Here is a 17,809-nt window from a genome sequence, read left to right as displayed (position 1 = left end):
AATAAATCATTTCAAAGGATTTAATCTCATTTAAAATTACTTTTATTAAGACAGAACAACTATGGATTCTTCATAGCTCCCTCCATACTTCCCCCAGGCAAAAGATGGTTTGAATAATAAATTTTCTACCACTCTAGCTTAAAATATTAATTCTACTATTTAATCACTGAGAACTTAATCTGTCAAACTTCACTTCTGAGTGGATAAAATTTCACCCAATTTATTTCATATTATTTTATATACTTAAATACATTTTAAAAAATATAAATATTCTAAAGATAGCTGAAATTGGTATAAGGAGTTTGTTGGATGCAATTCAAAGGGGTATTATTGAACAAATTTTACACATATAATTGAACCTATGAAATGATGTCCATAATATGATCCTAGAGGGAGACCCCACATTAAAGTCAGGCTTCTGTTTACTTATTTTTAAAATAAATGACTGAATACTTTAATCCTTTTTTATAAATGTTAGTAAGATATGGTATTCTCTTCCTAAATAATGAACACCTTCCTGCATTTGAAGCAGTGCTAAGTCCATTCCTCACTGACAAGTTCATCATCCTTCATTCAGGCTTCACATAATTCATAGTATTTTAAATGCATTTCCCCTTCTAGAATAGTGAGTTCCTAGCATTTATCAATTCAATATATGTCATCAAATATACCCTTCAAGGAAAAAAGGGTAATACTTTCTACATTATGTCGAAAGGGAGGTATTACATTGAGATGGTAGTAGTCAGGAAAAGACACATCTAAATAAATTTGGGCTAAAGAACAGCTTAGCTTTAATGCATCTAATAAGTTTTAAAGACAGTAGAAACCTTTCAAAAATATTGTGTCAAGTTTCCATCATCTTTTCCTTTCTTTGGAAGAAGGGTAAGGGTAAGAAGGGGTGGTCTGTTGATCCCTGAAACTTGCAATGGCAGTAAAGTTGGGGTGTTTATGGATGAGGAAGGAAAAACTTGTGTGTGAGCATGAAGGAGAGAGGGAGAGAAAAGACAGACTATGGAGTGGGTGGTGTAGAGTCAAGAAGTGCCTGATAGCTGTCAATGCTTGCACGAGAGTGACTTCGGGCAATTTTTGAAAACATTAGAGTTCTATTAGAATACCAGACACTAGATGTAAAGAAGCAGAAAAAAAGAGAGGTAAAAGAAAAAGATCATTAGTTGAGTTTCCAATGATAAGGCTCTTTTAAAAAAAGATAATTGCTAATGTCCCTGTGCAGAGAGAACAGCAATCAATTTAGTAATGTAATTTAAAGATAGACTTTATTCTCTGATGATTTACTCATGCAAACTGCATGTAAAAGAAAACAGTACAGTTTGTGAAACATTTTAAATGTAAAGACTCCAAATGTTAATTACAGAAGTAGTGTGACATACTTAAAGTCAAAACGGAATTTGTACAACTAATAATGGTTTTCATTTTGCTGAATACAGATTGCTTTATAATGAAAATTCTGCTAACCTCAGTAAAGTACAGTAATTGTTTACATATCCTTACATCTATGTCATTTTATTTTACAGTTGTGAGAGTTCTATTAACAAAAAACTTATAAATAAAAAGAAAAATGCTTTGAAGCATTCAAGAGAGTGAACCAATGAGGCTTTACCTAACCCACAAAAAATATGATAAAAAATAGGAAGCATATAACTTGCTTGCAGAATTCATATTTTGTGCCTTTGAGATCAATTCCTTCTCTGCATATCTGTGGCAAAAATTATTACTGAGAAATTATTTGCACTGATTAAACTGTAGCTATGAAATCAGCTAAAACCAAAGATTTTAGATGCTATATTGCCAACTAAAATTATTTTTAATAGGCCACATATTTGGAATTCCTATTATCTTTACATTTAAAAGTCCCAGAGGGGTATTCAGATAATTTGGATGCTTTTGTAGATTTGACCTTAGAAAGACTGGATTACTATATAAAGCATATTCTTTTCCTAGAATCGTCAAGGACATTCCATACAGATTTTTAAAATGTCAATCAAGCAGATAGTGTAGCATGTAGAAGGAAGAACAAACTACACAACTTATTATAGAAGCATTACAGATATCCATGTTATATTTACATAATGGAATCCTGCCTGAACGCCAGAAGTTGCTACTAGGTATGCTTTATAGCTATTTTACAAAGTTGCTTACCTGAAAGCATACACCTACTAATTTTTTTTAAACAATTTGTCTATTGTAAAATATTGTATTGTATTTTGAACATAAGTGCAGAATAAGAATAGATAATGGCACATTTAGAAAACTCAATATCCTATAGATGATTGGATAGTGAGAAAAGTGTCCCTCCAATCATCTCATCAGTAACAGACAACACCATGGAATGTTAGTTATCCAAGTCCGCACGGAAACAACATTCTAAACTGCAATCATCTACTAGCCAGCATCACATTGAAGGCATCTTTAAACACTCAAGCAAAGACTGCCGGCATAAGCTACTGAACCATCCATACAAGCGCACACACCCACACTCACGCATACACTCCACATTATAATTACATTGTTTTCAAGATATACTGATTTTTCCACGAGAAAGGTATCAAAATTTGCTACTAAAAGATGACAGTGCTTTCACAAGATTAAGTACAAGTTAGCTTGCAAGTACAAGACTATGACAAAAAAAAGTTTTTGAGTGGTCTACTGTAGTCACTTTAGGTTTTTCTGGTGATCATACCATACTTGATTATGCATAAACTCCTCAGCTTATAACTTGAAATTCACAAAAGATCAAGTTAATTTTGAAAATCTTTAGATATCTGATAACCCTGTATAATACACTATATGTTTACTGTCTTTTAGCCTCACAAAGTAGGGTAACTGCACACTTTTATTATTTGGATTTGAAATGATAAAGGTTGACATACTAATAACATTTTAATTTCTTTAAAAAAAACAAACAAATCCCCCCCCCTTAAACTAATGACCCTGATCTAGTTTAAGAATGTGCATAAAAAGGTACTGTATGTCTTATACCATACTGACGTTTTAAAAAAAAGTTTAAAATCCAAATAAAGCCCCACAATACAATATAAAGCAAATGTTTTCGCCAATGGTTCTTCCTCTCACAATGTGCAAAATAAAAAAAGGCAAAAAGATTAAAAGCAAATTTAACTGTTACTATCTTTCTCTTGCCTAGTGCTTTATGACCTTGTTAATATTACAAAGTCAGTAGGGACTATGCAGAACTTTGGTATAAATGACATAACAATACTACCATCACAGTTGAGGGGTAAAGGATAATTAGGTAGGAACAGGGGAATGGGAAGGGAAATTTAGTAATATCCTCATATTTGTTAAAATAATAACATCAAATTAAAGTGAAATAAATCACACTGTACTATACACACACTTTACACATTGGGCACAGAAAAGAACTATTAAATCTAACAATATTTATAAAAAAAAAAAGAAAAAAGTCTTTCCACAGAGACTAGAAACTTGTTCAGTCTTATTTTCATCTTCCCATATCTCAATCTTTAGAGCCAATTTTAATTGCAATTTTTAAAAAAATTAATAATTTTTACAACTATAGGTTTCTCCTAAATGGAGACTGGTCTTTCATTGATTTCCCTTTAAAGTCATTAATATCTAAAACTGTTGCAATGCAGATTTTTAATCAACTTCCTGAGGGCTGTGATTGAGAAGGAGGAGCCATAACAATTTGTGAAAGTGCTGGCTCTGTACTCTGATCCGCCATCTGCGTAAGGACTGAAGTGGCTACAGCTTCTGCCTTGGAAGTTGAACTCACTCCATTGGACGTGCTGACGGAACTGTGCTGTATCGCTTCAGGATGGGGGCTACTTGGCACGGAAATATCTTCTGAACTATCATCTTTATCAGCAGCTGAGAAAAAAAAAATAAAGCTTTTACTTTTCTCAAATGAAACAATGGTAAGCTATGCAGGATGAGCCATTGAACATTAGATTACTAAAAAATTTTTAAGACTAATTGTTGACATATTTAACATATATAGGACTGCTTGCCATCTAGGGGAGGGGGGTGGAGGGAGGGAGGGGAAAAATCAGAACAGAAGCGAGTGCAAGGGATAATGTAAAAAAATTACCCTGGCATGGATTCTGTTAATATAAAGTTATTATAAAATTTAAAAAAAAAAAAAAAAGACTAATTGTTGACTATCTAGGAGTTGGTGTGACATACTGAAATAAAGCTAAATGAGACAATCCCTCTGTTCCCCCCAGTAGTAGTTATAGTGCCTTCAAATACCCCTTTCTCCCCTCAAAGTAGTTGACATATCTTTATTGGCCCCCTGAAAGGCACAAATGTAGCAAATAATTTCCATTCATATAGTGCTTTGTGGTCCAAAGATACGGCTTTCTTTAAAACATCTTTAAGATGAAGGGGAATTGTTATAGTACTTTTGCACAGAGTAGGGGCTCCAAAAATATTGTTTAATGGGTTTTTTTTTTAAAGGAAAGGGAAAAGTTGACAAAATATGTCACTTAAAACCCTTTAATGACATTTCTATTTATCAGTTTATTAGGGAGAAAACGTTTTTTCTTAGTTCTATGTATATATATATAGTTGTTGCTTTCAGGATAAAAATTTTTATTATGCAGCAAAAAAGATACCACAATAGGTTATTACATATGAGACGTAAGTTTTTAAGTTATTCCCTCTACATTTTTAAAACTGCAGTGATTTTGGCTATTACAGCAATGGATGATTACAACACCTGATTCTAATGATGCATACACATGAGAATAAGCAATATTTAGAGTCTAAATGCCACCAGCTGTTACAGTTATGTGAATTAATTAAGATTTTTAAAAATCCACATTAGAACTCTGTACTACAACAGAATAAACTTTCAAAAAAAGCTATCCAAAAGTTTGCTGTCTGGACAAATAGGCTTCTGTTATTCCTTTAGTGGAATGAAAATGTTATTTTTTAAAATTTAGAATTTAGCTGTGAAAAGCAATACTTTATACCAGATCGGCAAATATATACTCTTCTGTTTTCCTAGAATAAATGTTTATTAGTAGAATTAAATTCAAAGAATGTTAGAATTGTAAGGGGACTTAAAAATTATACACCTTCATTCTCTTAAGATATCCTTCCACCTGTGAGTAACCCTTTATTTATTTTACAACACATCAAAATCATTTTAAAGATTCTTTTTTATGTGCCAGGTATTGCAGAGCCCTCAAAGAAACTTACAATCAAATGGAAACAACATAGAAAAAAGTAAATACAAATTAAGACAGTGAAAGGCACTAGCAGCTGGATACCTGAGCTAAGGATTTAAGAGACTCAGGTCTTGGAAGAAGTAGGAAAGAGGAGGAAAAGGGAATCATTTGTGAGGAACAAGTAAATCAAGTGACCAGAGTAAAAAATTTTAAAATAAGCCTTGAAAAAAGTACATGGTAGACAGAGGTCAGGCTGTGAAGGATTTTAAATACCAAACAGAATAGTTTGTATTTTATCTTAAAGGGCAATAATGCGAGGAAATTGAACCCTACAGAGATGCATGAAGTAATCTGCTGAAGGTCATAACAGGTAGCAGAGTGGGGAGTGCAACATAGGTATTTCAAAAATCCACTGAGAAATGCACTCTTCACTTAGGGCATTCCTTATAGACATCAGGCTTGAGGATCCTACTGCAGGGGAGGGACAGTTTGAAAGTAGAGTTCCTATGAACTTTGAACTCTCCACTGGCAGAATTAGTCAGAAATTATCCTTAGAAAATTTTAAAAAGACATCTGAAACTAGTTATAATAGATGCATTCCCCCAAAAGGTATCATGTGAGCTTAATTTACATACATGTATTTCACATGTATGTACATTTTCCTTATCTTCATTTTTAAAATAACAAAACACTAAACCCAGTTGGGAGCAGCTAAATGCTACAATGGATAAAGAACTAGCTTTGAGTCAGGAGAACCCGAGTTCAAATCCAACCTTAGTAGTTGTATGACCTTGGATTAAGCCATTTAACACTTATTGCCTCAAAAAAAAAAAAAAAAGTCAATGTTGCTTAATTCATAGTTATTTCTGGATTTTCTTGCATTTCCTCCCCCCCGATCTTTAAAAGTTTTATTTTATTAATCTGTCCTCTGTGCTGCTTTATGCTCCATTTAGGGGAAAAAAAAAAAAAAACTATACCAAAAACAAAACAAAACAAAATCCAACCAAAAACTCAACCCATCTTCATACACAAAACCCTAGACCTAAAAATTAAAGACCCCCAAATATAAGCTGTACACTCTAGTAGAACTAAATTCCCACACCAGCCATATCTTAAAATGCTTGTCTCTTTTTTCATTTTAAGTTTATCACCTCTCTGTCAGGAGGAAAAGTGATATGGCTCCATCTTCATTCTTTTGGACTCATGATTAATCAATGCATTGATCAGTTATAAAATCCTTCAGATCTTCATCTACAACTAGCAAAAAAAGTATTTTTAATGGAGAATAGAGAAGGGAAACTTGTTCATATGCAGGAATCTTGACAATTTTCTCATGAAAAACTCATCAAAAACAAAAAGAAAAATTTGATTATCGCAGAATTAGATGGAAAGGGACCTCTAAATTTCAGATTTAGAGATTATTTGACACAACAGAGTTAACTGTAAAGAAAAAACAACAGTTTAATCAAACAGGACACTAAAATATATATAGATCCATCTCCACTGCTTCAGTATTCTATATCAATAGAAGGAATGTGGTGGCTTGCAGAAATAATGAAGCTGATCTGAATGAGATAAAGGACATAGGAAAAAAAGTTTTTGGAAGAAATATTTCAAAATGAACAAACAGGGAAAATACATTTATTTAAATATTTCTATAAGACTTCAAAGTTTCAGTCTTTAAGCACAGGATATTGATTCAGAAAATTCCCAAAAGATAAATTTGTATGTTAAATTTGCTTATTAGCATAGACTATAGTATTGTCAGTTCTAGAATGTGAGGGAGAAAAATGATCAATATTAACAATCACCAATAAAGTCTCAGAGAGATCATTGGGAACACCTCAGGAAAAATAGTAACTGTGTGGCATTTTGTTTATTATTCTGAACTTTTGCTTGAGGTAAAAGTATGTTTTACTTTATGATTTGAAACAAATAATATTTTCTATTCTTTGATCATTCCAATATCCTATGAACTGTCATGCTCCTAACTGGTATGTATTATTTTAAAATAACAAAAAAAAATTATAATCTTTCCTGAGGACAATTTTTTTTGGCAAATATTTTAGCAGTGCCAAATCTACAGAGTATGATTTATAATCACATAACATCATTCTCCTGTTCTGTTTCTCATAATATCATTGTTCTTTTTAATTATTATTTTGTCTCAATATACTTTCATACACTCTCACTGATTCGTCCTATACACAAAGTGTGTATACGAAAGTATACAAACTTACTTTCATGCTATTATATCTATATAGTACCGCATTAAAAAGTATCTAATAAACTTCCTTCATTTTCTCCAAATTATAAATGAGTCCTTCATTTATGTAACTTGTTCACCTTTTTACCATTCTATTGTCTTAAAGAAGTCAAATTGTTATGTACTATTGACATCATTTTTATTTAATCTAGTTACAATCCAAAACCTAAAGATTAAAATTAAAAATACTGTCAAGATATTTGGGACTTTTTTGTCAACTCTTGAAAACTCACACTGAGAGGAAGAAAGGGAACAACAGCACAGATAACTCCAAGCAACAAAGAGTAATTTTATTCTTCTGTTAAATTCCATAATCAAATGGTGTACTGTTTTTATACATTCAGTTCCTATCCATTTAATTTTTCAAACAGTTATTTTACTTGGTCTTAGATGAATTTCCTAGGAACATAAGGGATAGATGATGGGAAGAAACTGGGAATTGTACTTATACTAGACAGAGAGATAGAAAGAAGATAAACAAAACATTTGTTTCTGATAACTGAGTGCCAGGATTACTAAATGACCCAGTTTATAAGAGCACCAAGACAAATTCAAAACCAGCCTTAGGACTTTTATTGTGTGATCCTGGACAAGTCCTTTAACCCTGTTTGTCTTAGTTCTCCTGTCATGAAGAGTTGGACACAATATTGAAATGATTTGAACAACAACAACAACAACAACAAAAAAAAAAAAAAAAAAAGAGGGCTGGCAATTTTAAAGTTATTAGTAAATTTTCTAACTCTTAAGATGATTCATTCAAACCCAAAGTTGAGTATACATTTTTTTTTAAACTATCAAAACTTAAGAAATCCTCACTGGTTAGGAAAATCATGTATACATAATATTATCCCCACAAGTTTCTATATGAAATTATTTTTTTCTGTCAAATGGGGGCTATAATAGTCTCATCCCTGCAGCAATCATTGTTAATATAAATCCCAAACATATTTCTATATGGTTCCAATTTACTTCACAATGAGATTTGCTATTCTGTCAAAATGACTAGATATCAAAGGACTGAGATTTATGTGCTCAAAACTGACAAAAATCAGTGTTCTAAATATATATGGCAACAGAGAGTTACTAAATCTCTTGAATCTTTTAAATTAAAAAATATTGCCCATTCTGATGAAACTGCTTACAACGACTACAAGTAAAGATGGTGGCCATTAAGTTTTATCGCAAGCACCTGAGGAACTGTTTGCATGCAATAGAAAATGTTTCTTTTCTTCTGAATTACTGACACTGGCAAATTAAAATGAAGTGGATACATATGGCAGAAACAATCTTCACATTTACAAATATCCTGAAATATCACTAAATCATAAAAATGAAAGCTGTGGGTTATATATTATGAATGTTGCCTAATGCATTCCCAGCTTTGTTATTTGTTACAAATTTGTGTACGATGGACAAAATTGGCCATTTATTCAACAGCAGCTGCTGGTTCTAACATTGTGCATTTTATCCTCCCCCAAAAATGAAGTTTCAAAAGGAAAAACAAAATTAACCTTTAAAATGCTGAACACAAAAATTTAAAGCATTTATTTCTTTGTAAATGGTTTTCTCTCAATAGGAAATTCACAGTTTAAATTGCTGTTTTCTGTTTGTGTAACTATAAGGAATAGTTTCAAAGTTCACAATGCTGAATACAGCAAACATTCAAGGAATCTAATAGGACAGAATAAAGGAGCTGCTGAGTGAAAACTGTTATAAGATTCACTATTTTGGATATAATATTAAGTAAGTACGGCTACTTTCCACTCAAATCATTAGAGAATTGGGGATGGAGAGGTGATATTTCACTTTGCCAGTCTAAGAAAATGTACTGCCATGAAAAGACACATATTATTCTTTAGTACTTTCAATGCTGTGAAAATTATTGGGAAACTTCATATCTATAGAAAACTACAACTTTACAAGATATGGTACCCACAGAAAAATGAAAAAAAGTCTATAGTTAGGGGCATTTAGAAAACTAGGTTTACATTACTACAGGCAGAATCTTCTTCTTCAACAACCTCGTATTTAATCTTAAACCCTAGAAATGCCGTTTCCATGTTTTTCATGCTAGTTCAGTTCTCACTGGCAGTATTTCACTGACGCAGCCTTAGGCTGTAGGTAATGGGACATTACTCACCATGATAGCCAGATTTCTTCTGCATGGCGGTCACGGGGCAATCTTTATGAGCCAAAAGAAGCTGCTTCAGCTGTGCTACTTCATTTCTCAGCAGGGTGACTTCACTCTGGAGATGAAGAAACAACTTTGTATGCCTTACCAGAGTCAAACTAAACATACATTTTACTATTTAAAGCAAGCAGGTATTAATATCTGAAAGTTGGACAACTTCACAACTCATATAGGAATATGTTACCTAAATACTTAATTAGCAAAATTAGTTTTTGTATTTAGACATGCAAAAACTTTGCAAACTTTAATAAATCTGATAGGACCATATCCATGCACTATACTTCTAAATTTGTGGACAGTAAGTTTCTTTCCTAAAAGTTACTCTCACACTAGGTTTGTGGCTTCTGGAGGCTTTCTTCAACCAAACTGCACTGAACGTTACCTTCACTGCAAAACTAGACACAATGAGAAAGTAAAGGAAACCTGAAAAACTAATTTTTGCATAAGATAACATATGAGCATTAAAAAATAATATTAGAAATACAGTTGTTCCATATCCAATTTTAAGAAAAATATTTGTTGTCCTTCTTGCTTTGGAGGTCCTGACTAAACTTCAAGAGTTTATGATGCCCATCCACTTTCAGTGCAATTTATCTTCCATTTTAACCCTTCCATTAATTTTCTTCAATCTATATTTGGACATTTCAGGAATGTATTTATACGGATTGAGTTCTACTTTTTAAAGAAACCAATAAAACAACAACAAACATATTTCAATTTACAAAGGGAAATGCACAACCATCTTAAAGATTAAAATTATCACGCTAAATGCTGAAATCTCAGGTAAATAACCTAGAAACTAGATACCACGTATGAATAGCAGGTGAACATCTGAAACATCTTATATGGTTCCATATGATAAAATTAAAACTGAGAGTCCAATGTTGATTTCTATCCCACTCAATGAAGCTCTTCAATATAGTATGGGTCATGAACAGCAGTATCCCCTGGAAGTGCCTTACTCTGATCGAAATAATAACACTCCTACTCTTTTCTTAATATCACCAAATACTATACCTTACTAGCAGCTACTTACCAATAATATGTAATTAGCAATGGACATAAAAATAATATTTCCAATTATAGGAATGTCTCATTTATTTGGCTATTAGTCAAATATTAGCAACCTGAACCATTCAAAACTATTAACCTAGAATCAGCAAGACAAGAAATACTTCTTGAAGAGCAAATGGCAATGTCTCAAATTTATGGGATATATATATATATATATACATATATATAAATATATGTATATAGGCATCAGAAGGCTCACAGACAAGAAAAGTAACGAGACAATAGAGGAAAAAGACATTAAAACTATAAAAAGTTGACACACAAGAATGAGAAAAGCCAAGCTATCTGAGATCATATGGATCTCATATGGGAGCAGACAGTTCTATAAACCTAAGTAAATTCCAAAGACATTGTTAGAACATAGTCCAATAGATTGTATTCATAATGATAACTTGAAGTTATCAAAAATATTATATTAAGTTCAGAATATTCGGAGATGAGAAAGAGATGTACTTAAACATTGTGAAGAAATATTTCCTAGTTTTGGTGCTTAATGCAGTAAATCAGTTATTTGTCAAATTCATTTATGTGAAGCACATCATTCTCTGAAAATACCAAATAAAACAAGGTGTTACTGTATAACTAATGTCAATTCTTTATTAGTATCTGTACTAAATGAAAGTCAGTAGTGGCATGAAAAATCCAAAATATTTCCAAAAATCATTCTCATTCTCTCTCTCTCTCTCTCTCTCTCTCTCTCTCACACACACACACACACACACACACACACACACACACACACACACACATGCACATGCACACACTCGCTCCTTCTCTACTCTTCCATTCACACACCTCTTTGTACCTGCTCCTGACTCTCTGCCAGTTTGATCCTGAGACCTGAATGGAAGGATCAAGCTGCCCCAACATGTAAGGATCTATATGTAAATAAATCAAGAGTTAATTCAATACCTGACATGTATGTGATTTATTTCTCAATGCTTATGTCTCTGAAATAACAATAGAAAATATTTCCATTATATACAAGGTCATAATGACCATATATCCAGAGAATAGGGGAACCAAAGATGTACTTGAAAGGGTGTGAGGGAAAACTAGGTGAAGATTTCCATTTCATTATCTGCATCATAGCTCACACCAAATTTGCTATATCACTAGAAAAATTACACTAGGAAAAGTTTAAGCCAGAGTGTGCTGTAACTAGCTCAAAGGGAAGCAACTAATAAATTCATTGTGATCATTTACACTTGGACATTGGCAAATGCTACAAATCAGGCTGGGTTATTTGTTTTGCTGATTGTTTAGACTTGGTGTGAAGGGAGAGAATGTTAATAATGTAGATTAAACTTAAAAGTGTTGTCATACATACTTCTTTTCTCAGGGAGATGATTGTTAAAATATACATCAGCACATGCCTAAGGTACAAGTGAATGGTTCAAAATTACACATTATTTTAAGATCATAATTAAAAACAATTACACTCTACATTGTTTTCTCCTCCACATACAAGGAAATGGACATTTACCATAAATTGAATGTATAAGACAAATTAAGAGACAGGATAATTACTAGTAATCATGATTAAAAGTTGATTCAATGATAATTCCTCATGGAGTTTTTAAAACATTTTTATGCTATCTAATCTAAATTCCTATATTATTATATTGTCCAAATTAAAGATGAGTATTTAAAGCCATTAAGAGTTTAAAACAATGAGAAGAACATCATTTTTGTGCTTCAGAACCAGCCACTGTATTATTATTGTTCATTTAATTTAAACTACCTGGTTTATGAATAAAATGAAATAAACAATCAAAAGTGAACTTTTCAATAATTAGCAGAATAATTAATAATTAGCAGAAATTACTAAACAAGTTTTAAGCTTAAAGTGCAAAACTTCACTATTCTTGTCAATACCGCCTACAAATAGATTTAATTTCTGTTAACTATAATGCAAGTTATGAACAGTGGTAAAATGAGTAGCAAGTAAGGCTTGGACATAAGACAAGAATCAAGTGAGTTCAAGGATAAAGACGTAAAGGCATGGGGACACTGGGAAGCCAGTGATGGTAGTAGAATTATAAAGCCAAGAATAGTAGCATTAAAAGCGTCAGCAATAATAAGAGATAAGTGGTAGCTCATCTTATTCTTGCAGAAACATTAGGAAGCAATTGTAGTGTACTCATTTTGTCAATCGGGTCATAACTAGAGCTCACAGAGTTTAAATGACTTGCTCATGGTCATGAAGTTTAAAGGCAGAGTTGAAATTGGGGATATGGTAGAGGATCAGATTTAGAGAACATTTGCTTCAACTCATCTGATGAAGAAACTGAGGTCAAGGTGTGTAAAGAGTTTGTCTGGGGGCACCCTTGGAGGTAATGTCAATGCCCAACTCTAATTCAGCACTCTTTAGCAAAAGGGAGCACAGAAGGGCAGATCCTGGCAAATGGTAAGACAAGGAGAATAAGTAACTCAGTAAATAACTATTACCCAAACAAAATACAGCTTACTCTGTATTATCTTCAATGTACTACTGAGAAAAACAATTCTATACAAAGACAAGCATCAGATACAAGTACTAGTATATAGCAAGCACTTAATACTAGTTGATGATTAACTTTAACATCTTGGCTGATGTTGCTACCTCAGGAAGGGGGTTAATTTGCTATATAATCATTTCTTTTTATCCTTAAATGAATATCAATTACAAAGATGAAAATCAAAGTTCATAACAGAGGACTATGACAAGAGAAAAACAAAGGATTCTTGAAAACTGTAGAAAAACTTCTTAGTCACCATGTGCAAATAACTCCATAATTCACAAACTAATATAATCGCTTTCTCTTAATCCTAGTCCATTTCTGGCTCTTTCCCTACTCTCAATCAATGGAGATAGTACACTGATTTCCAGATAATGGATGTGAAAGCATTTGGAAAAATAAAAGAATGCTATATATAACTGACCAAAAATTATTATTAACTTAAACAAAATATAATTAAGAAATGAAGATGGTAAAAAGGTTCAAAGTCAAGTATAAATTATTTCTGGATTTTCTACACCATTGCTCCCCTCCATTACTATGGATAATTTAAAGTTGAATATATATATTGCTGGATTATATAAAGACATTATTTATACTATTCACATGAAAAAAAATCTCAATCTGATAAAAATCACACTAAAAATAATCAATTTACTCTGAATGGTCATGGTATAATGGCCAGGTACACTGACCAGTCATCTATAACTTTCTTAGACTACCGCTACTTTAAAAATCTGAGAACTAATCATAGTTTTTCCCCCCTTTGGGTAACTTATTTCCTTGTATTGCTTCTTTTTACTCATACCCAATTATTATGTAACAATTTTTCCAACTAATCACTAGGCACAACTATTCAAAGTTGTGATGGAAATAATATTTTACAAATAATACCTTATACTTGTTGATAGAAATATCTAAATTATTTAAAACTTTAGTAAAAACAAAATGAAATCCTTGATAAAGTCATATAATTTTCAACACATCAACAGAATATATAGAAATATGGCACAGTTTGGGCACTTCAGAAAGGAGTCTTGGTTGTCAGCCATGTCACTAATTTTCTTGTGTGAGCATCACCCTTCTGGATCTCAGTTTCCTTATCTGTAAAATAAGGGGAGGGAGTTACTAGATGATAACAGCAGCATATGTTTATGTGGTGCTTTAATGTTTACAAAGAATTTTTCTGCCAATCTTTCTGTGAGGTACATAGCACAAGCACCATTATCCCCTTTGAACAGATGAGGAAACAGAAAACCAAAAATGGGCTACTCGAGGCAAAACACTATTAATTGGAAAACCAGAACTTGAATCTGACTTTTCTAACACAAACAACAACAATCTTTCCACTATTCTACGTTTCCTGCCCCAAGGACTGTCTAGTTTTAACAATCTATGCTTCTAGACTGAACCAGTAAGAATACAAGATTTGAAATAATTACTTTAAATAGAAATACAATATATAATTCATAAGTATACAGAAAATTAGTCTCTTCTCAAAGAACAAAATATGATTGTTGAAATACACTAAAGAAAATCAAACTTAATAAAACTCCAAATTAGTAGGAAGCATATACAAATACTCTCAAGAGTGAATGAAAATGTTTTAATGATATTGTCAATTGTCCTGAAATTTGAAAATGTCTAGTCTGACAGGAATAATCTGATCTAATTACTCCATACCAAAGAAGATCAAGAGACACAAATTTTAATCTGTTTTACATATTAGTGTGAAACAGAAGTGCTCATCATACCACAAGGAAAAATAGGGTAAAAAAACACCCAATTTATTTCTGTCTTAAGTCACTTACTAAATTCTACCTTGTTTTTCTTTATTTTTTTTTTAAAATAATAACAACAGCCTAGGCTTTAAGCAAGTATGTATCCTACACAACTTTAAGCATTATTTCAACTTTAAAAAGCTTACTAACATGCTACACATTCACAATATTTTAATTATAAGGGTAATGTAAGGAAATTAATTTTAGTAAAAGGAAGATTCTATTCTTTTGCCACACCAATAAAAACTTAAAAGACAACAAACCAAGTGACAGAGGATCACAGATTTAGAACTGAAAAGGATCTTGGAGGCCATCGATCATTTCATTTTCATAAATGAAACAGGGGTTCAGAAAGATAAAATCATTTGCATAAATTAACAGTGGGCAATTACTTAAAATATGAAAATAAACTACAATAACATTAGTCTCATAAATTCAGCCCTGAAGGATTGATAATAAAATACAGGCAAGCTATGGATGTGGAATGTGGCTTTTTTGTAAATGGTTTTGCTACAGGTAAGGGCTCACTGCTGAAAAAGGTTGAAGAAAATCAATGAGACAGAACTAGTATAAAAACAAAAGGCAGCAATAACATTTAAATAAAAAAGTAATTCCCTACAGAAAAAAATTTTAAAAATGATTCAGGCAAAAGGTACTAAGCAATGGGTATGTTGCCTTTAAAAAACTAACAATTTCTAACTAAAATTACTCAAAGCTTGGTTCTAGATCAGTAACAATATTTTCACAACTCCCCCCCCCCATTTGTTAAAAAATAAAAAATAAAAATAAAGTTGAAACATGCTATAAACTACATATGAGTTAGACAAACATTAAAGAAAATATGAACTATTAAATCTTAAAATGCAGGTCTCTTAAAATATGAAGTCAAACCTCAAAAATTATTAGATTTACTATTGAATACAACATATAAGTAATCATGGGTCATTACTGCCCACAATGCTTATCAGTTATGCCAGCATGTCAAGTGAAGAATTATTAAGGAGATGTAGGATTGATTAATGTTTTCACATAAAGTACAGTTTAATTATTTCTTTGACATTCAATTTTCTTTACAAGTCATTTTGTTCTTCACAGTTAACGGTTTTGCTGCTGGCGGACTGAAAGAAATGTCTTTCCCCTGAATCTACCACAAGCATGTTAACCTTTTATGATCTGGAATCCAAATTATACAATTCAATAAAAACATTTCTTATATTACTAATTTTTTTTTGAAAGGCAATGTGGCATAATAGAAATAAAAATCCTTAAGGTAAGGAAGATCTAAGTTCAAGTCTCACATCTTAGAAGGATTGGCTGGGCATGTCAATTATTCTATCAATGGCCCAGGGAACTCTCTTAACATCATAAAGTTGTAAAATTTTTTTAAAAATGATCTCCATTGCTAGAGGTACTTTTCTACATCAAGGAAATCACATCTCTGAGTCCTTCCCCTTACTATTTTTTCCTTTGTTATACTGGATGTCTAACATTTATTTCATTGCAGAGATCAGTCTTAAAATTATATCAGGAAGAGGATGAAACCATCCTCTCTCCCATTTCTTGTTACTCCTTATCAAGGTAACATATCCAAATCAGAAAATAGTAGTTTTTGAAAAATCTGAATCTTAGCTTACTGAAAACTAAAGAATTCATTTATTTTGAATGCTGAATCCTCAACTTTTTCTAAAAACATAAAACTCTACTGCTATTATAGCAGTGACCACTAGTACTGCAGTGTAATTAAGGACACATCAATATGTCATTAAAGGTTGTTAATGTTGCCATAAATATGTGCTTGAGGCAGAAAACTGGCACAGTCTCAAGACCAAGTGAATTAAATACTAAACAAAAATTCAGATGGATGATTGTGTTAGAAAAAGGCAAAAAGAAAATTAATTTACATCATTTCAACTTAAAAATTTTAGTCACTAATATTTAAAATAGCATTTACTCAATACTTAAATTATTTTACAGAGTATCTTTATAGCAGATCATATTACTAGTCTACCACCTACAAACATTTCATTTCTTTAAGTAAAGCTTTTCCCCTCAAAACCTTATATTTAGAATTTTAAAAAGTGTTATTTGGATTAGGTCTCCTATCCCAAATAATTTTTATTTACTCCATATAAACAAAACATGTTAATGTAATGTGATAGCTAGCATATACTAGAAGTGCTTAAGGTCAATATAGTAGCAATACATTTAAAAAATAGAATAAGTAACTAAAAAGCACTACCAAAACACTTTGTAGATCCAAGTTATATTATTCAAAATTACCTACATCAGCAAGATTTTAAAAGAATTTCACCTCATGTAAAACAAAGTTCAAGTCATAAGATCTCTTTCTTTTTTAAACTATCATAAATACATAAGCATATTAATAAAAATCTTGAAAGGCAGGTATAAGATGGAAAAATTCTCAGTTCAATTATAAACATATAAAAGATTTGTTTTAAATTGGGAAAGAATAGTTGAGCAAACTCTAAATTTTTTTAAACTGTTATTACATGATTCTAAATTCAAACTACAGTATCAATAATTAACGCCCCTTACTGTAATGCCTAATTTGATGTAGTGGGATAGCTGACATAGATTCCTAGTGGAGAGTTATCCACAGCACTAAAAAGATCACTAAAAAGAAATGGTACTGAATGGCACCCTTATTGGCAATCTGTATATAGAAATAAAAAACTAGACAAGGATGGGAACTAGACAAGCTTGAACCGCAATGGGTCTCTCAGAAATGGAGCTGAGGCACATGGCAGGGCAGTGTCGGAAGCTTGCACTGCCACTGGCCGTATTGTACCTGGTCTGTGGATAAA

At 31.9% G+C, this 17,809-nt stretch overlaps 1 protein-coding gene across 1 annotated transcript in view; it reads right to left on the bottom strand.

The window, feature by feature from the left end:
* Window positions 1-1,255: 1,255 nt before the first annotated feature.
* ATF2 (activating transcription factor 2) overlaps window positions 1,256-17,809 on the bottom strand; it is a 118,647-nt gene continuing 102,093 nt past the window's right edge. Inside the window, exons 12-13 of the mRNA XM_051986171.1 lie at window positions 9,578-9,683; window positions 1,256-3,867 (exon numbers count right to left, since the gene is read on the bottom strand). Coding sequence (XP_051842131.1) covers window positions 3,641-3,867; window positions 9,578-9,683 — 333 coding nt within the window. The 3' untranslated portion in view covers window positions 1,256-3,640. The remainder of the gene's footprint in view (window positions 3,868-9,577; window positions 9,684-17,809) is intronic.

The sequence above is a fragment of the Antechinus flavipes genome, chromosome 3 (genome assembly GCF_016432865.1).
Source record: "Antechinus flavipes isolate AdamAnt ecotype Samford, QLD, Australia chromosome 3, AdamAnt_v2, whole genome shotgun sequence".
NCBI classification, from domain to species: domain Eukaryota; kingdom Metazoa; phylum Chordata; class Mammalia; order Dasyuromorphia; family Dasyuridae; genus Antechinus; species Antechinus flavipes.
The sequence above is the reverse complement of the archived record's forward strand: the minus strand, read 5'-3'. Positions and strand labels throughout refer to the sequence as shown.